At 47.9% G+C, this 20,107-nt stretch overlaps 1 protein-coding gene across 1 annotated transcript; it reads left to right on the forward strand.

Annotated features, from left to right (window-relative positions):
* Positions 1-2,324: 2,324 nt before the first annotated feature.
* LOC104340825 (argonaute RISC component 4) lies at positions 2,325-18,157 on the forward strand. Its single transcript, XM_086479844.1, has 18 exons — positions 2,325-2,349; positions 5,453-5,618; positions 6,364-6,484; positions 7,525-7,706; positions 8,108-8,244; positions 8,334-8,468; positions 8,646-8,733; positions 9,159-9,306; positions 9,387-9,506; positions 9,735-9,863; positions 10,009-10,142; positions 10,935-11,119; positions 11,422-11,581; positions 12,176-12,491; positions 12,738-12,872; positions 13,670-13,771; positions 13,994-14,193; positions 14,300-18,157. Exons 1-18 carry the CDS (start codon positions 2,331-2,333, stop codon positions 14,406-14,408), a joined length of 2,586 nt encoding a protein of 861 aa, XP_086335970.1. The 5' UTR covers positions 2,325-2,330; the 3' UTR covers positions 14,409-18,157.
* The last annotated feature ends 1,950 nt before the right edge of the window (positions 18,158-20,107 follow it).

Raw genomic sequence — 20,107 nt, forward strand, 5'->3', positions numbered from 1 at the left:
AAAAACCAATTCAAGCAAGAAGTTTATTGTACTCACTCAAGACTATAAGCTCATTGCTATGGTAGGAATAGTTTTGAGAGTCAGCTGGCAAGAAAACAAGGTGGCAAAAAAATGAGTTACCTGCCGTATTGGGTTATTTCTGATCCCAAGTTCTGTCACTCGCAGCTGGCACATGAGGGCAGTGTCACGGAACAGGTGACCCTTGGTAAGCGTTGGCCATTAAGGCGATTCTAAACTAAATCCAAACTTTTTTTTTTAGTGCTGGATAAAGTATCGTATTAAAACATTATTTTTTTTTAAAAAAAAGCTAGTTTATGGATCTATATTTTACTAGATAACATACTTCTTCCACAGCTTCTAGCAGGTGAGAAGCAAATCTTCAGAACTATGTTGTAACCGAAGTAGGTCTTAACCACTGAGAGCACGGAGCTGTTTTCGATATAAGGGTGGGTTAACGTACAGAAACAAGGTTCTGACCGCTTTGGCAGTCAGGGCACCTCAATGTGTACGTAATATTTATCAAGAGAATTGCTTTGCTGACTTTTTTGAATTTGTAATGCATTAAGTATAGGCTTGAGTTGCCATACTGAGCATCTTACAGGACCGTGCCTTTGTATCGCAGATTTCTTGAGGCAGAGATTGTATCTTTGTTTATTTTAAAGCACTATTTGCGTAGTCCTACATGTATGTTTTTATACATAGATATGCTGATTAATAGCATGGAAATGTTGCCAGACGTCGTGGGGTTTTGTTACTGGTCTTGTAAAGCTGGTGTTTCCCTTAAGTATTCATCAACTGCTGTCAGGCAATTATATGGGGATCTCAGATTTCATTTTAAAATAGGTTTTTGGTGTTTCAGCCTGGAAAATATCAACCCTGCAGGTTAAAAAAGGCAAATAAAATGGACGTGGCATTTATTATTTAAAAAATGCTTTGACTTCTGACCTTCTTGTGAGTCAGCTGAGGATTGTTGGCTAAACAGAACCCGAGGGGTGTGTGAGGGAGCAGCTCACTAAAATACCATAAGCTGCTTAGAAAGGCGAAACCCCTCTTATTTAAGGGCACTTGGCCTGAAATGTTGGCTTTTTTTTTTTAAAAAAAAAGACAGATTTATTGTCTGTGAGCCCACTGCCTTGCCAGTGCTGATTGAAACCAGCCCAGGGGACCCTCTCTGACAAGAGGGGGATGAGGGGGAGTGCCCGGAGCAGGGGCCATGAAGTGGGCCCGAATGCCCCAACTGGTGGGGCACCAGCCGGTTCCCTGCTGCCGGTGCTTTCAGGGCAGCTCCTGGGTGATGTCCCATGATGGCTATTGATCTCCGCGCCAGCTCTGCTGGGCGGCCATCGATCATCTGCCCTCGCAAGCCAGTCCCCTGCGCCGGCCGGGCCATCTTGTGCCCACAGAAGGTCCCGGGGGACACACTGGTCCTGGTTACGGCCCGGCGGGGCTCAGTGGTTCGCCTGGCTGCTATAAATCCTGGGGGTTTTCAGGTGTCTAAAACCGTTCGGCTGGTACGGGGAGTTACTCGGGGTGTAGTTAATGAAGCTGGGCCAGCTCCCCGTTTCGGGGCGCAGCCGAGGAGCTGTGGGAGCCGGAGCGGGGTGGAAGGCGCCCGCGGAGCTGCTGTCACGGACCGTGCCCGCGTTCTCGGTCCCTGTTCGGTTAATTATGAAACCCGCGAGCAGGTGGCGGGTTCGGGGACCGGGGGATGTAAGGAGGAGGGGAGCGCCCGGCACCGGGGCAGCGCCTCCCGCCGCCCCCCGAAGCGGCTGCCTGAGGCGAGGGGCGGGGCCGCGCGCGGGAAGCCTCCGCCGCCGCCGTCGTCACCTGTTGCCGCCGCGGGGCCGCGCCGGCGTTGAAGGGGTGCGGGGTGGCGTGCGCGCCCCCGCCGGCAGGGGGCGGCGCGCGTGCGCGAGCCGGCGGCACCGGGCAGCGTGGAGAGAGAGGCCTCTTCCTCCTCTTCCTCCTCCTCGCCCGGGCGGCGGGGGGCGCGCGCAGAGGGGAGGCGGCGCGTGCTGGCGGCGGCGGGGGCGCGCGCGGGCTCGGCGGCGGCGGCGGCGGCGCAGCGGGGGGATTGTTTGCGCCGCCGCTCGGGGAAGCGGAGCGCGGGGACCGCTCCCCGCCGCGCCCCCCCCTCCATCTCCTCTTCCTCCTCTCCCTCCTCCTCCTCCCCTCGCCCCGCCGCCGCCGCCCCCGTTCCTCCGCCGAGCCCCCACCCCGGAGCCAATATTCCCGAGATCAAGCGCTACGCGGCGGCGGCGGGGCCGGCGGCGGGGCCCGGGGCGGTCGTCGGGGCCGGGGGGGACCGCAGCGAGGCCGCCGCCGCCGCCATGGAAGCGCTGGGACCCGGTGAGAGCCGCGGGGGCGCGGAGGGGGGCGGTGCGGAGGGGGCGGCACGGGAGCCCGGCCGGCCGCGGCCTGGCGGGTGGCGGTCAGCGCCGGCCCTGTCAGGCGTGGGCCCAGCGGGCCGTGTCAGCGGGGGGGGGGGGAAGGAGGCCGTGGGCCCGGCCGGCCCCGGCGGGGGCTGCCCCCGCCATCCTCGGCTGTTCACTGGTGGGCCGGGCCGGCAGCCGCCGCGGCCTGGGGCGGGCGGTCCGGTCCGGTCTGTGCCGCAGGCCGGGCCCGGCGGGCCCCGGGGCGGCCGGTGACCCCGCAGCAGGCCTCCGGCGGCCGGCTGACAGGCGAGCGGGCTCGGAGGCGTCTGGGCGGCCGCCGGGCGCTTTCCTCTGAAGAGGAACTGCAGCAGGTCGCTAAACTTTCCGAGGAGATTTACATGTGCCCTCGGAGCTCCTGCTGAGCAGGCTGCGAGCTGCGGTGGAAGTTTTGCGCCCGGGCGATCGGTGACTTCCCCTCCCGAGAGTCGGCAGGACGCGGCACGGCCGGGCTCTGGTTTGGGGGTGCCATAGCGGTGGCGAGGGGACAGGGAGGCACACGCGGGTCTGTGGGTGCGCTCGGTAACGTGCTCCCCGTGCGCGATCCTCTTGGGTGCACGGTCGTGAGTTTGATTGTTGACGTTGAGCCATTATTAAGAGTTTAAGGTGATTCTGACAATGCAGGCGTTATTTTTTTTCTTTTTTTTCCCAAACTTTGGTTAAATATTGGTGGTATTTTCCTGCTCGTGCCTTCCTCTATGATTATTCTTCTGTCAAGATGTATTGACCTGAGTGGTCTGTGCATCTTAGCCATCGGGTTCCTGTTCAAACTATTGGTATAATTGAGGCAGCATTGATTTTGGTGTGATCGGAAATGTTTATTGACACAAAGGTGCAATACCTGAAGAGTCCAGATTTTAAGATAGCGGAGGGCTGACTTGGGGAGTCTGCTGTACGTATGTACAATGTAGCGTGTCCGTCCGCTCTGGCTTCCCACTGTAGAAGTGGATCCTCTTTTGGTTTGGTAAAACTGCTTCCTGCCTGAAGTAACTTGGCTGTGGCTGCTTAGTACATAATTGACACAGAGCAGAAGAAATTTAAAGACTTAACAGCATGTATAACCCTAGCCAAGCTGATCAGGTAAAAATCCTGATAAAATACATGTGGCGTGCGGGGCAGACTGGCTTCGACTGGGAGAACAGTTTTTAGCTGGCATCCTCTGAGAAACAGTTTTAGAAAGGAGAAGATGTAAGTTTTATCTCCTTTGATCAAAACCAACCGAGGTCAGCGTTACCATGCCTGTTTACAGAACTTGTCAATACCAAGGGAGGAAAATGGGTAAATATAGTTGTCATTTAATCTCTTGCAGGAGATCAGTGCCTGCACTTACTTCAGACTAATTAGCATGGGATTAATGGATCATCTCTCTAGTATCCAAATAAGCACAGCAAACTTTGATTGCCCTTGATGATTCATGTTTCTCAAGGCAGCTGTAGTTTTTTAAAGTGCTAACTGCACCCACAGCCGGTTTAACTGCAGCGTTGCGACCTCCTCCTGGACAGATCGCAATTAGTCAGGCGGGTGCAGAGCCCCTGGTGTGTCGTGTGGGGTGTGTGTGGCCCCGGCAGCCACCCTGCTTCTGCAGCTTCGGGGAGCTGACGTGTCCAGTGGGCTACAGCTGCTTACGTGCTCCAAGAGTTACTTCTGCTTAAAAATATTCTGGGGTCAGTGTCCTCAGATCAGTGATTTTAATGGGCAATGTAGTAGCTGTTGGATGGCAGATGAACCCGCTGTAGAAGGCTCCTTGGCTTTGGTCCTGTGTTAAAGTTTATTGCTGCACCCCAAAGTGTACCCAAATGTGAATTTCATCCTCGCACAGCGTGTCTACTTCTCTTCCCTCCTGATATAACCAGTGAGCCTTTGCCTCTGGCAGGTTGACACAATCTTAGGGTACTAAATTTGCCCTAAGTTTTGTGATTGGTTTATTATTGCATTCTTTTAGCACTTTCTTCCCCTCTCCTTTGCCACACTGCAACAGAGGGAAGAAACTCTGATTACACAGAGCACTGGCAGATACAGACAAAACCCATGAAAATACACTAATTCAATCTGCTTTGCGTGCAGTGTCAACTGAGGCTGTGATAGATTTTTTTTTTTTTTTAAAAGTCTTTAATCTTGTTAACATGGTATCTCAGATCTTAACACTCTGAGGAAGTTAACTAAAGACTTAACTAGTGACTAGTTTGAGTGTGAGATCGTTTTCAAGCCTCTGATAGTTTCCTCCTTAGAATTGTTCCTGAAGCTCTTATTTTTGTCCAAATAAATAACCCCCTCACATCTGTTAGGAGTCTATACCTGTCTTTATGCTTTCTCCCTTACTTTTCTTTTTAGAAGAAAACCTGAAGCTTACCTCATTCCTTTCTTCATGTTGGAGTTTTAAATTGGCTGAAATGGTGCTCTAGGGAAAAAGTATTTCACTATTAACAAAAGTGATGTGTTCATGATGTAAAGGAAATGATGAAACTGTTTTAGCTTAGATCCAGTACGGAAATATGTTTTAAATTTAGTTTAGAATAAAAACATCCCATACCCATTGCCAGATAATACCAATTTTCATATAAAATTTGGGGATGTGTGTTCTAAGTATGCCAAGAACAACAATCATTAGCATCTGAACTTTGTGTAGTGAAAACAGTGAAAAAATGTGGCTTGTGTGGCTGTTGGCTGGTTCTAGAAACAGTGGTGGGAATATATTTGTCTTTACATCGAAGTACATAACATGTAAATGGTGTGTTCCACCTTGCGACTCTGTAGTTCATAATCACGGTCGTGCATAACTCACTAAAATTTTGAGTCTGAATGATGGCACTAACCTATGTATGCCTTAGGGAACGCGGTTTTTTACCTGGAAGTTGTGAGCAGCTGGAAGTCTGAGCCACTTGGGATCCCTCCGTTTGCAATCTCAGAAAGCTACTTAAGATTTCTTTCTGCCCTATCAGAAAGTCAGCTGAAGTACACCTGAAAGGATGCTGCGCCAAGTGATCGATTACATCTCATACATCTTCATTTGACTTCCCTAGGGCCCCCGGCAAGCCTTTTCCAGCCACCCCGCCGCCCAGGCCTGGGAACTGTTGGGAAACCCATCCGCCTCCTAGCCAATCATTTTCAGGTTCAGATCCCTAAGATTGATGTTTATCACTATGATGTAGATATCAAACCAGAAAAACGCCCCCGAAGAGTGAACAGGTATGAGTTGTTCAATTAAAATAATGAAAAAGTGTATGTGCCTCCATTTAACAAAACTGTACATCCTAGCAACTCTTCACCTGCTAAAGGCCAGTCTGTTTGTACTGTGGTTAGCAGCTGCTTTTCAGTGGAACTATAATATAATATAATATAATATAATATAATATAATATAATACCCTCCTTATTTTTATTAAGTTGTTTTGCAATTGGCCTGTGATCTGGAAGGCTCTAGGAGATGTACTAAGCGTTGAACTACAGCTGGTTTTATTTAACAGTCTGCAAGTGAATGTCCCTGGTAATTGTTCCACAGCCTGTTACACAAACGTGTGTTAGCAGCTGAGGGGAGGGAGTTCAGCCTGCAGATTGATGCCAGCATTTTAGGGTCCACACGTGGATGCTTTGTCAGTAGAACTGATCCACAGAGCACCCCCACTCACCCCGAGGTGGCTGCTTGTATTTGCTCCTGTGTCTGAACAGCTCTCTGGCTTCCTCTGCCGGCTTTGTGTCCCTGCTGACAGTAGGGACACCTGCCTTGCATATAGACACTTCTGTGTTGAAACTTGGGTGTCTTAACCTGGGGAGGTGACTTCAGACTCCTGGTGTTGCCTTGGGTGTTACACTCTGGGGCATCGTTGCTTCTCATACCTTGCTCATTTAAGAAAATGTGAAAAAGGAATTTTAAACTGTATAAGACCGTTGCTGGGGTTTCTGTTCTTCAATCTAACTTGGTAAATCCCTCTGTAGAGAGGTGGTGGACACCATGGTGAGACACTTCAAGATGCAGATATTTGGTGATCGGCAGCCCGGATACGACGGGAAGCGGAACATGTATACTGCACACCCCTTACCTATTGGCCGGGATAGAGTGAGTGTTACTATTAGCAGTTTTAAGTTTCTGTAGGAAAACTGTTACAATGTCATTTGAAAAGTAGTATTCTTTTATTGACATAAACCCAAAACGCTGTGACACGTGTTAGTATAGTCTGGGATATGACAGACAGTGCCAGTTGGGGATCTCTGGGAACTTACTGATGTTTTGCTGAAGTTTGTCATCTTGGGGTTTCTAATTCCCAGCTCTTCAGCTGGAAAATTTCTCGGTGATAGTGCAAACAGTATGTTGTGCTCTTGTGGCTGCAAGTAGATTTTTTTTTTTTTTTTTTTCCCCACCTTGATAGAAACTTCCCTTTTCTCTGATCGTTGCTAAATGATAACAGTAGTTGTACATGGCAAATACGCTGGTTTGGATCGGCTGCACTGTTGAGATGTCTCCTCCTGCTCGATAAGAACAACTCTTATCAGCTGCACTGGCCCTTTGTGTTCTGGGCCGTGCTCACCAGCACCCTGGCTCTAACGGTTGCAATCCGTATTAACCAGTCCTGGTACAAAACTTAACCCCCATCTGCTCTTCTCCCCAGATATCTGGTTATGGCTGGTACAGTGCCGTGAGGAATACGTAGGATGGGTTCACATTTACCCGTTGGGCTGACAGCGTGTGAGAATAATCTCAAGTATTGTACTAGAACTCTGAGATTCATGCCGCCCAGTGAGCTGTCTTTTTGACCAAAAGGTTTTCTTACCTTCCTATTTGGTTCACGAGACATCTTGCCATTAATTGGCTGACTTAAAAAAGATGACTCACAGTTCTCCAGAGCTTTGATGTCACCATACTAATTACTGCTTAAAATTTACACTTAAAGATAACTCAGTGCAGTTTCTCAGATTAATAAATTACAACCTTTCAAAATCCTAAGGAAACCAATTGTAGTATTTTAAGAGAATTACACAAACTAATCATCACAAATATAGATTCAAAGGATACCTAGGAGAAAAACATCCTGTGGCTTAGTGTTGTGGTAGTCTGCAATCCCTAACAAAAGCTTGTGCTTAATTGTGTTTCTGTGTCAGGTGGATATGGAGGTGACACTTCCAGGAGAGGGGAAGGACCAGACGTTTAAAGTCTCCATCCAGTGGGTGTCAGTCGTCAGCCTTCAGTTGCTGCTGGAAGCTCTGGCAGGGCACTTGAACGAAGTTCCTGAAGATTCTGTACAGGCGCTTGACGTCATCACGCGGCACCTTCCCTCCATGAGGTGGGTGCCTTCGGTGCCTTTCTGACTGCCTTCATCTTGTATCTGTCTCGACGCTTGTATTGGTTTTGTTACTCGCTGCTACTCTACGGCTGTTACACTTTCCTACGGTAGAAGGGGTGAGGGATGTGGTTGTGTAATTCAACGCCTGCCTTACAAATTTGCACTAGAATAGGGAAATCTGATCTGAACTCAGGGCTGTATCTGCCGGTCATGTTTCTAACAGGAATTTGCTAGAGCCTTTCCAGCTACTGTTGGTGGAGGCTTTGGTCGCTCGCCATAAGTCAGCTCTGACAGTCCTAATGTGCTGTAGAAATGTGTTTTAAACGTTATAGGCATGAGTGTAAAAACATGTTTCAGAAAGGAATGATCAAAGTATTCATTTTCTTTTTTTTTCTTCCCAGGTACACTCCTGTGGGTCGCTCCTTTTTTTCCCCCCCTGAAGGTTACTACCACCCTCTTGGTGGTGGCAGGGAGGTCTGGTTTGGTTTCCACCAGTCGGTCAGGCCTGCCATGTGGAACATGATGCTCAACATTGATGGTACGCAGGAAATTCTGTCTCGCTAATGTAACAGAGTTCTTTCTGCTTCTAAATTTAATGTCCTCTCTTTTTTTTTTTTTTTATCTTAGTGTCAGCAACAGCTTTCTATCGTGCGCAGCCTATCATTGAGTTCATGTGCGAGGTCTTGGACATTCAGAACATCAACGAACAAACCAAGCCTCTTACAGACTCCCAGCGTGTCAAGTTTACCAAAGAAATCAGAGGTAAAGGCATGTTCTAAAGCTGCTGCAACAAAAATACTGGAAACCTGCTCGTATTGCGTTGTAACGACAATTTGCGGGGTGCTTGGGAAGCTGGCTTATTCCTCTTTGCCTTCATCTTTCTCCAAGGTGACTCCTATGCCTGAATTTGTTTAGGTGGCTTTTCTGTTGGGTTTTCAGGTCTAAAAGTAGAGGTTACCCATTGTGGCCAGATGAAGAGAAAATACCGAGTTTGCAATGTTACTCGACGACCAGCCAGTCACCAGACGTACGTATACAAGCACTTTCTGACAATTGTTGAAGTCTTGAACCTATTACATACACTGGGCTTATTGTTTGTGCAAGAACAGTTGATTCTGGAGGTGAAGCAGCTGTGTGGCTTTGCAAGAATGTTTAGTCTTAGTGGAGTAGAGGAACGTGGGGGTTTAGACCACTGCTTTATTTTCTCCAACACAGGAAAATCGAAACTGTATCCTGGCTTTTAAAAGTGGTTATCAAAGGCTATAATTTTAAAAATAGCTATGAAAAATTCAGTGTATAGTCTATAAAAGGTTTTCATAAAGAAGAGATCCAGTAGCGAAGGAAAATAAATGTTTCCAGCATTTCTAGTCTGGAATAGATTTTTCCATACCATTTTTTCCTTCTGAAAAAAAAATCTTCAGAAGTCTTAACCAGAACAAATGTCTTTTGTAGGTTTCCTCTGCAGCTGGAAAATGGGCAGGCTATGGAGTGTACAGTAGCTCAGTATTTTAAGCAGAAGTACAGCCTGCAGCTGAAATATCCTCACCTTCCCTGTCTCCAAGTAGGACAGGAACAGAAACACACATACTTACCGCTTGAGGTAAGAATCTAACTTTCTCTTGCCTTGCGGTATATCCTCCGTTAAACGGTGTCACGCCACCTCTCGCTGTTCCTGCGTAGGTGTGTAACATAGTGGCAGGCCAGAGGTGTATCAAGAAGCTAACGGACAATCAGACGTCGACTATGATAAAAGCAACTGCAAGATCTGCACCGGACCGACAGGAAGAGATCAGCAGACTAGTAAGTGCGTTGTCCAGCTAAACAGTCTGCGTTTGTCCCTTCTCGGGGCTCTTCCAGAAGCGTTGTGGTGTATGTGACGATAAGCAGAATGACCAAGAACTGCAGAAGTTAAAAAAATCTGACTTCTTGAAAACAAGCCCTTTTAAACAGAAAGCCTGCCCCTGGCAAGGAGGACAGAGCCACCTGAAGCGTTAGGTGTAGTGACATAAATATTTTTCTTGTCACCAGGTGAAGAGTAACAGCATGGTCGGCGGACCCGATCCGTACCTGAAGGAGTTCGGTATTGTCGTCCACAACGAAATGACGGAGTTGACAGGCAGAGTTTTGCCAGCCCCGATGCTGCAGTACGGGGGCAGGGTGAGTTGCCCATGCCTTGCAGAATACCTTGTCCTAAGGTTATTTAAATGCATTCGTGCATCTTCTCATAAGGCTCCCTTTGTAATGGGCTGTAGGCAGAACAAAGCAGCATTTCATTTTTAATTTGCCTTTGGTTTTTGCCTAGAACAAGACTGTGGCCACACCAAACCAAGGTGTGTGGGACATGAGAGGGAAACAGTTCTATGCCGGCATTGAGATTAAAGTTTGGGCTGTTGCCTGTTTTGCTCCTCAAAAACAATGCAGGGAAGACCTACTAAAGTAAGTATTTTCCTATTTATTCAGGATGCCTATTTCAAGGTTTATTTTCCTCATATTTCTGAAAGGTGATATGCAGTATAAGTTGATTTTAGGGCATCTGATGGTAAAAAGAGGAAACGACAGTTCTGCAGTGTCTTAAATGTTTACAGCCTGGGAGGAAACTATGACAAAGTTCATAACCTAATTGACCAGCTAGGAAAAGCATTCATTCCCTTACCGCTGAGGCTGTTTCTCCCTTTGGAGGCTGCATTCCACTTGTGTTCTGTCGTTTTTACAAGTAACTGATGATGGTCTTTCATTCTAAAACCTGATTTTTTTTTTTTTCTTGACCTTTACTGCCTCCCAGGCAACGTACACCACATTTTTTTCCCCCCTGTCCTTCAGATTATTCTACAGAATCCTAAAAATAGAGGTTGTGTGAACCACTGAAATGTTTGGCAAAAACCATAGTTGCAGTAATGCTCAGAGAAGTTTGGTGGATGAGTAAAAATCTACCAGAGTATCAGTATTAGTTTGAGAATCTGCCTCAGAATGTTCAACTCAAATGTATGTTGGTTTCTGCAAGACTTCTAAAACTACAGAAACAGAGGCTTATGAAACATCCTCAAGCAGGATTAGAATCGTATTAGTGAGTGCCTTATCGTGCTAGAATTGCTAAAAAATAATTACTGTAGTGTCCAGTTAGAAGTGCTGTGAAATAGCTGAAAGAGCTTAGATCTTGTTGATAAAATTAACGGCAAAGCGAAACACAGTGAAAAGACCAGGACAAACCCATCTCTGTTTCGTTCACAGGAGTTTTACTGACCAGCTGCGCAAGATCTCCAAGGATGCAGGGATGCCGATCCAGGGCCAGCCCTGTTTCTGCAAATACGCCCAGGGCGCAGACAGCGTGGAGCCCATGTTTAAACACTTAAAACTGACTTACGTTGGTCTGCAGCTGATCGTGGTGATTCTGCCCGGAAAGACGCCCGTGTACGGTATGGGGAAGAGGCTGCAAAGTGTTAATTAGTTGTACAGCAAGTGGGCATCTCGCTGTGCACTTCCGCGGTAGGAAGGAGACGGAGCAGGCAGCGTGTTCCGTTTAAAAGGGGTTTTTGGAGATGGATTAGTCAGCCCTGATGGGAGTACTTGTATATTACCAAAGTTGAACTGAACTGTTGTCAGTGAACTTTTAAGGATCTGAATTACGGTAACATTTGAAAAAAAAAGTTAAGAGAAGGCAGGTGGCACTGCTGACTGTTCAGGTGACTGGAACCACTAACTTGTTTTTCTGTCACAGCTGAAGTGAAGCGGGTTGGTGACACTCTCCTAGGAATGGCCACTCAGTGCGTTCAGGTAAAGAATGTGGTAAAAACCTCACCACAAACGCTGTCCAACCTGTGTCTGAAGATAAATGCAAAGCTTGGAGGAATCAACAATGTGCTTGTACCTCATCAAAGGTGAGATCAAATCTGAAGCTCTCCTTGAAGTCTGGCTTGTCGAGCAAAACGGTGTCATTTCGTTTTGTTCGCTAAAATGATACCTGTCGAAATGTTACCTGCTTTAGAAACCCCCACAGTCCGAAGTGGTCAAAGAGGGATGCTTCTGCATCCAGAGTCTGCCTAGTGAGCCCTGTGCCGAGGATCATCTCTTGCGTTAGGGCCATCCAGCAGTGTGTGTGAAAACAAGCTCACAAAGGCTTTTCTTCCCCGTGTCTCTCTTTCCTGCCTTTGGGTTCACTCAGTCTACCCTTGTCTTGCCTCCTCCTGAAGCATATTGTATCTTCTCCCAGACTGAAAGAAAAGGAGTGAGGAGTCATCACTTGTGATAAATGCTTGTAACTTTGTCTGCCTTTGGTCCTTTTCACTTTCTCTTCTCTCTGGACTGTAAGAGCTTGAGGCAGAGACCTTCATCCTTAAGAGATTCTGACAGGGTTTTAGTTCTGTTGGAGGGTTTGAATATACCTTCCTCCGTTGTAATTTTTTTTCCTTCTTCACCCCCCTTCTTTGGATTATTATTGTTACTATTTAATAAACCTTAATCATATTAAACAGGCCGTCGGTGTTCCAGCAGCCAGTGATCTTTTTGGGAGCAGATGTCACTCACCCTCCTGCTGGGGATGGGAAGAAGCCGTCCATAGCCGCCGTGGTGGGCAGCATGGATGGCCACCCTAGCCGTTACTGCGCCACGGTGCGCGTGCAGACCTCCCGCCAGGAGACCTCCCAGGAGCTGCTGTACAGTCAGGAGGTGATACAGGACCTGACCAACATGGTGCGAGAACTATTGATCCAGTTTTACAAATCCACTCGTTTCAAGCCCACAAGGATCATTTACTACAGAGGGGGAGTATCAGAAGGACAGATGAAGCAGGTATTGTCTAACGATTCCTTGTTGCTTGTGAAAGGGGATTCGCCCTTGAAAAGATAGATATTTATGTGAATTGTGTTTGCTACGGGGACAATTAACAGCTTCGTTGAGTTCTCCTGAGCAAGCACAATGTAGAGTTACCCTATCTGATGGTGTTCCTTAACGAAGTGGCATTTGTACACAGAAGAGATGAAAATAACACTGTATGTACTGAATTCAGCACCTAATAGTTAAATCTTCTGCTTCTAGGTAGCTTGGCCAGAACTGATAGCAATCCGGAAGGCCTGTATTAGTTTGGAAGAAGATTATAGACCAGGAATAACCTACATTGTTGTGCAGAAAAGGCATCACACCAGACTATTCTGTGCTGACAAAACTGAAAGGGCAAGTAATGTTGACTACATAAGAAGGAGGTGATGGCAACAGGAAAGTAAGATTGTTTGGTTAAGTGGGGTGGTGTCCGTCTTGCCCACTAAAACTGAATTAATGGGTACAAGCAGTAGCAGTTCCGTGCAGTCACAGACTTTCTCTACCAAAATAACCAGTTCCTCCCATTTTTTATTGCTCTAGATCAAGCGGTCAGGTGGAACAGGTTGTTCCCGGCCCCTTTTGGAGTAGACGTGCTCTATATCCCCGTGTCTGTGTACCTGGAGCTGTAGCCTGGGTTTTTATAGTCTGGGATTCCTGACTAGAAACTGAACTAGTTGTCCAACTTGTTGCCTGGTCTGTCTCTCGATGCATCTGTAAGATTTGTCTGTGGAACAAATCCACAAGCCAACTATGGAACCTTCTTTAGGAAAGTTCTTGATCTAAGGCTTGCTTAAAAAACACAGATCTCTGGGGTGTGAGTGCAAACAAGGGTATGAAATACGTTTATTTCAGAAAACCTGCATTTTCAGATTCTGAATTACTTGTGTAGGCTTTATCCCACTCTGCAATTTTAGCGGTACTGGCAAGCATTTTATTTTTCTCTGATGACACACCAGTTGGATTTGGTGAAGTTTCTAAAAATGAACTCACAGAGAACATTTTCATTCCTCCTATGTAAATGACCTTAATATTTTTCTACCTCTGAGCAGTAAATTCTCAAACAGCTTTCAGGAGAACCTACCTTAGGAGGTATTTTTGGGTCACTTCCAAAAAAAAAAACCCACGGGCTAATAATAAACTTTCCTCAATAGGTGGGTAAGAGCGGCAACGTACCAGCAGGCACTACTGTGGACAGCACGATCACACATCCTTCTGAATTTGACTTTTACCTCTGTAGCCATGCAGGAATTCAGGTAATGATTCAGCTCTGCTGTGCTCAGGCTGTGGGACTAAATCCTTATAGTTCTCCCGATGAGTAATGTTGCTTCTATTCATAGCCTGCCAGACTTGCACTCGCATCACTTCGGTGCCCGTTTGGCTCTTGCTCTCTCGTGCACTGGCAGAAGGCGCGGCCTTCAGGCACGACCTCGGTTTTGTCAGTGCTCTCCGGCTGACTGCTCGTCTGTTCTCCGCAGGGAACCAGCCGGCCCTCCCACTACCAGGTCTTGTGGGACGACAACTGTTTCACCGCAGACGAACTGCAGCTGTTGACGTACCAGCTCTGTCACACGTATGTCCGGTGTACGCGGTCGGTCTCTATTCCAGCTCCTGCGTACTATGCCAGGCTGGTAGCATTTAGGGCCAGGTACCATCTCGTGGACAAGGATCATGACAGGTAAGGAACTGTGCCTCGGCGTCTTGGTAGCCGGGCCGTGGACCTGTGTCACGTCCTGCTTGGCCCCGTTGTTCACGGTTCTCCGTATGTGTCTGTGTTTTTGCAGTGCCGAAGGCAGCCACGTGTCGGGACAGAGCAACGGCCGCGATCCTCAGGCTCTGGCAAAGGCAGTGCAGATCCACCACGATACTCAGCATACGATGTATTTTGCTTGAGAGCATCTGGGAAGATGAGACAAAACCAACAACCCGTGCAGTCCTGAAATGCTTTGAATGCCTACTGCTCTAGCTAGGGCCCAGTTCATTTCAGGCTGCCCACTACCAGCAGCTCTGACCCGTCGCACTGAATCCGTACGTCACAGCAACGCCTGATGCACCAACGCAGTTGAGCCATTCGTTTCATTGGTTTATGTAATAGCAACTCATAGACTGTCTTTTCTGACGCATTGGACCGAATTTTTACCTCAAAGCGCAAAAGGTCGATCATCCCGAAGTTTTTAAAGGACTTGGCACGAAGGTTTCTATCGAGCATTTTGCTAGCTGTCGTTTTTAAGTTACCGTCTCATCCCGTTAGTTCATCATGGCGACCGACTCCCTGTCTTCATGCGCTGCTTAGTGAGTATGCGGATTACGGCAAAACGTTTTACTCCAGTTAAATGTAATTGTTCTATTGTGTGGGGCCATAGGTTTTTTAATGGAGATTTTAGACTTCACTACTGTAAATGCCTTTTAACAAACATAACTTTCACAGGTATTGCAGTTTTTTGTCAGTTTTACTAATTATCTTTTTAATCTCTGCAGACTCGGGCTGCAAAGCAATTGCACTATACTGCGAGTTCAAATAGGTGGTTCTTGTTCTGTGAATGTGTAATATAAGCAGATAGTGATGCCTGTCAGTAGATTTTAATTGTAATGGTTACAAGTAATACTGCCATGGTATCGTAACAAGTACTGAACCATCATTTCCCCCTCTAAAAATGATAAAAACGACAAAAAAAAAAATTAGCTTTTAGGTATTTTGCAGACTTTTACAAAAGTGCCCACTTTATGCTGCTGTGTGGTTTGATAAATCTTAAGTGATTTTAAAACTTTTTTCTCATAGAGGGTTTAACTTTGGCAATAAATATTTGTTTTTTAAGCCCCCCCCTAACAGTGTAATTTTCTAGCTGAGGGTTGTGCATGAGTTTAACCAACATTCTCGTGTCGTTTTCTGAACACAATTTGGCAGTTTCTGAAATTAATTAGGAAAGACGCACTTCCATGCTTTTTTTAAGAATTATTTTTAACTGTTTTATATTCGCTGTTGGTGTCCTGTCTACAGCATTTTTTATAAGCTTGGAAACTGGGTGTTACATGTAGGAAAGGCTTGCCAATCTGTACAGTCTAAGTGTATTGTGTGACAGGCAACCTGAGGACTTGTACCAGCATTTTAAACCTTTTTTTTTCCCTGGGAATCTAGGTTGCACACACAACCGCGTTCAGCAGCATGTTTAACCAATGTGAGTCTCATATTCTGATTCTGTCCCAGCCTAGAAATTAGAGTTTTTTAATCTGCTTGGCTTTTTTGGCTGCAACGTGTAATAAAGAAACAGGGGCTTGGTTTCACCGAGTACTCTTGGAATCTGCAAACGGAGTACATTAAGACTGGGCTCCTCTTGGTGTTAACCTGCGTTAGAGCAGATTAAAAGCTTATTCCTACACTGAGTAGAGCCGACACCCCTGCTTTGATAACGAAAGTTTGAGAAGTCCAACGATTGCACTGTGGTCTCTGATACTCGTGTGGGGTTTGCTGCTAAGTTGTCTGCTGTTCCAAAGCTTAGGAACCAGCCCCCTCAAAATTTCAGCAATATGAAATGCTGTTTCCTTCAGTCTTTTAAGCTTGTAAATAAATTAAAGTTTACATTTCTAAATGCTGTTTTTTTCAGTTGTACCAGAGTACACTGAACTTGGTCTTCAAACAGTTTTATAACCTTCTTTCAAGTAGTATGTCTCATTAAGTTTAAACTTTTTTCATTTCTGTTGCAAATGGGACTGAAGCGAACTCTGCTCCTGGCATGTACTGTGGACAGGTTTAGATTGAAAAAACAAAAACAAAAAAAAAAAAAAGAAAATACTCTTTTTAGTTTTTTGAATTTTTTTTAAAGAATACCTCACTTGTGTAATAAAATCAGGACATGTGGGTGGGAGACCGACCGCTGCTTCAGCTAGATGGCTGCTTTTCTCAGTACTCGTTCAGGGAGAATACAAAAAAACCCATTTTAGAATGAACTCTGACTGACCCAACACACGTGGAGAACTTTGGCACCTTGAAAAGAAACTGAGCACTCTTTTTAGGTTAGAGGATCCAAGATCGCTATTTTGAGTTCATGCACTAGGCAGGATCGCGACTGGTCGAATCAAGGGTGCGTAAGAAATACTTGATTTTATCACCAGTTGGTTGTCCAGTGCCAAGCACTCCTAGTTGAGCTTGAGTGAAGCGAGAGCCTCTCCTTTGTTTGCCTGTGACTGGACTGAATATTCCGCCTCAGACTGCGCGGACTGTGGGACCTCGGCTCGCCCCAGGGTGAGAACCTCGGCTCGGGCCGGGTTGGAACACCGCGAAGGGCGCCACGCTGCCGCTTCGGGGGAAGAGCCCCGGAGCTCGGGACGGTGAGATCGCAGCTTCGGCCGTGCTGTCCTGCAGGGTCCGAGCCCCAGTCTGGAGGTTGGGCTTGACGATCCGGATTAACCCCTTGGGCCCGACTGAATCGTTATGCATGTGTCAATCAATGGGAAGATGTGCATTCTGTAGATGTAGTTCTTAGGGTGTTTTGTTTTGGTTTTTTGGGGTTTTTTTTTATAAATAAGCCTGTTGGCCACTGTTTAGCTATGTGGTGTGAAAGATTTTAAATGTAGCAAAGTTTAAAGAGTTGGGGAAGGGGGTGGTTGACATAAAAAAAAAAATCACACACAAAAAAATAACAAAAAAATTACAAAAACAAAAAAAAAAGGGGGGGGCAGAAATCCCATGTTCAAACCAGTTCTGCTTGCTTTGTGAACAGCTGAATTCTGAACAAGCTCTGGCAATCGCTAGTGAGCCCGTCTCACCCATTTGAACAGCCTGGCTTGCTTATTGCTGTAAGTACCACAGCCTCGTGTCGTGCCTGTAGCTGCATCCCCAGGGCCTCGGAGGCGGTGATGTGCAGGCGAACGCCCCGCACGCCTCTTGTCCCGGACGCGAGCGCCAGTCACCGAACCGCCGTCAGCAGCTTTGCCCTTCAGGAGGGGAAGGGCGCCTTTGTTCAGATCCAGCGTGTGACAAAACCTACCCCCAAACTACCTTTGTGGATGTGCTGTAGGATTTTTCTTGCTCAATAGCAAGGGAGTAGCTCTGCTTTCATTTTAGGAAAGCAGGGTTTGGAGGGCATTGTATCAATACTGTTTCAACTACAAGGTTTCTTCCTTGTGCACTGGAGGAAAGATCTTGTAATATCACTTACAGATTTTCTTATACCTTGCTATTGACATTTTCATATTTCTATGTCTAGAGGCTGAAACTTCAATGTAAAATGTTTGCATTTGTTCATTTGAACTTATGATGTAATTTTTCGTTTCTCTATTGTTAGACTTGTACTGTTTAAAACTGTATTTTATTAAATTTGGACTGGATGTATGTCTATAGCAATACGAGGTACTCTTTCTAAACTGTTCTGGATGGGTTAGCAGCCCCATGTTGCGGTAAGATGCTGGTCGTGTACAACTTGCAATGTATTTCTTTTTTTTTTTTTTAGCCTGCAGGGATATTTTGTGTTCATGTGTCCAAAAATAATAATAATGATAATAAAAAAATTGGCATTCTTGTGCCAAATGTTCTGTTTTTCCTTGTTGATGTCTAATAAATGCAATGTACAGAGTGAGCAACTGCTACTGTTGCCTGTAAACAAATGTCTTAAATTATTTAATTAAAACTTGTACACAATGTATAACCTGTGGAACTCATTGCCACAACATACTCCTTTCTCAGGCGCTAGGACTTAGAAAGCTATAGAAATATATACGGAAAACCTCTCGGGTGATACTGGGAGGGCTTAAATTACCTGTTCTCAGAGCCTGGGCCAGCCACGGGGGGATGCTCAGAACGGGCGTGGGTTTTAACATTCTCGGGAATTATATAGCAATGTCTGGAGAAAATACGGTGGCAATAGACTCGGTATCTGCCTGGAGAAGTGGCTCTGTATGAGAGTCACAAATGAATACGTGAAAGCGCCATTTGCTTATTCATCTAATCTCTTTCAGGTGAGGGTTTGTTGTTTCCTCAGACAACTGTCCTTCACTAAAAATACTACGGTAAGGACAGAAAAAGCTCTTGGACGAGGCCAAACCGTGCCAACCGGGACACACAATGGCTTAAAATAACCTGCACCTTCAGCAACTCCCTGCTTCCAGGTTTTAATCCTTTTTGCGGTGGAGATCCTGTGGATTTGGGAATAGAGATGGTTCAGCCTCAGGCAAGCCTGAGGAGCTCGAAGCAAAGGGTGACTTTACCCTGGTGTCTTCCAAAAATGATGTAAAGGTGACTCGGATTGATTCCCCAGGCCCGGGCAGGCTGGAGCTGCACAACACCTTTCACTGATGTGCCTCGACACCCGGGTCCTGCTCTCAGCCACGGGTCGCCCTGGCACCTTCCAGCCCCAGATGTGCCTCAAACCCCAGCTGCCCACCGGCTCCGAGAGGAGCTCCTCTTGCTGGATGGTGTCATTAAGAGATGAAACTGCTTTAATGCTTTGAATTTTGGTGGTTTTCTTCCACTACCTCACACAATCCAGACTAGGATTACAAACTCCATCTCATTTAGCATCGCCTTGGCGCAATGCTCCTGGGGTTTCTGACTCTGTTACCAAAGCCATGCCACAGGGTCGGTGTTTGCACCCGCTGGGCAGGCCAAGTCTAAGAAATCTGGTGAAAAATGGGGCGTTTTGGCCCACTTTTGCTGGGCTTAAGCAGAGTGGGGCCACGGGGCATTCCTGCCCCGCTTGGTCCGGAGCACTTTAGGAGTAACAAAAGAGCCACCACTACAAGAAGTGGATCCCTCTCGGCCCGGCAGCACAAAATAAGTCAAAAAAAAAAAACACAAAAGAAAAAAAAAAAAAACAACACACCAAAAAACCATCCCTGGTGGGCAGGCCCGAGCATGGGCAGTCGATGCTGCGCCCGCGGCAAGGCACCGATTCAGGCTCCCCCGCGGCACCGCCCGGTTCCCCCCACCCTCGTGTGTGAATGTCCACACCCCCCCCCCCAGTCCCGGTTCGTTTCCCCCCGGCGTCTGTCCGTGTGTCTCCCCCGCTCCCCGCCGGGATCAGCCCCGTGGCCGCCGCGCCGCGTCGCTCGGGCCCAAGATGGCGGCGGGTGCGTCGGGCGCCGCCTTTGTTGGGCGCGGGGCCGGGCGGCGGCGGCGGCGCGTGCGCGCTGGGGCGCGGCGAGAGGCGGCTGCGGCGGGCGGCGGCGTAGCACCGGCCCCGGCCCTGCCCGGCCCTGCCCGGCCCCGGCCCCTGCCCGCGGCCCCCGGCTCGGTGCGGCGCCCGCGTGGATGGGATGGAAGCGGGACCCTCGGGAGCAGGTAGCGGCGGAGGCCCGCGGGGCCGGGCCGGGGTGGGGGAGAGCCGGAGCGCTGCGCACCGGGGGGCGAGGAGCGTGCAACGGGGGGTGAGGGGTGTGCGGCGGGGGAGGGGGGGGGCAGAGAGTGTGCAACGAGGGGGCGTGCGGCGGGGGCTGTGCGATGAGGGAGGTTGAGGGGGGGGGGGGAGGGCTGCACAATGGGGGTCGGGGAGCCCCGCTGTGGGGGCCATGGGGGGGCTGGAAAAGGGGGCTCCGCCGTGGGCGGGTGCGGTGGGGGCCGTGCAATGGAGGGATGTGCGGCGGGGGCACGGGGACTGCAG

Source organism: Leptosomus discolor, chromosome Z, assembly GCF_034619465.1.
Source record: "Leptosomus discolor isolate bLepDis1 chromosome Z, bLepDis1.hap2, whole genome shotgun sequence".
NCBI classification, from domain to species: Eukaryota; Metazoa; Chordata; class Aves; order Leptosomiformes; family Leptosomidae; genus Leptosomus; species Leptosomus discolor.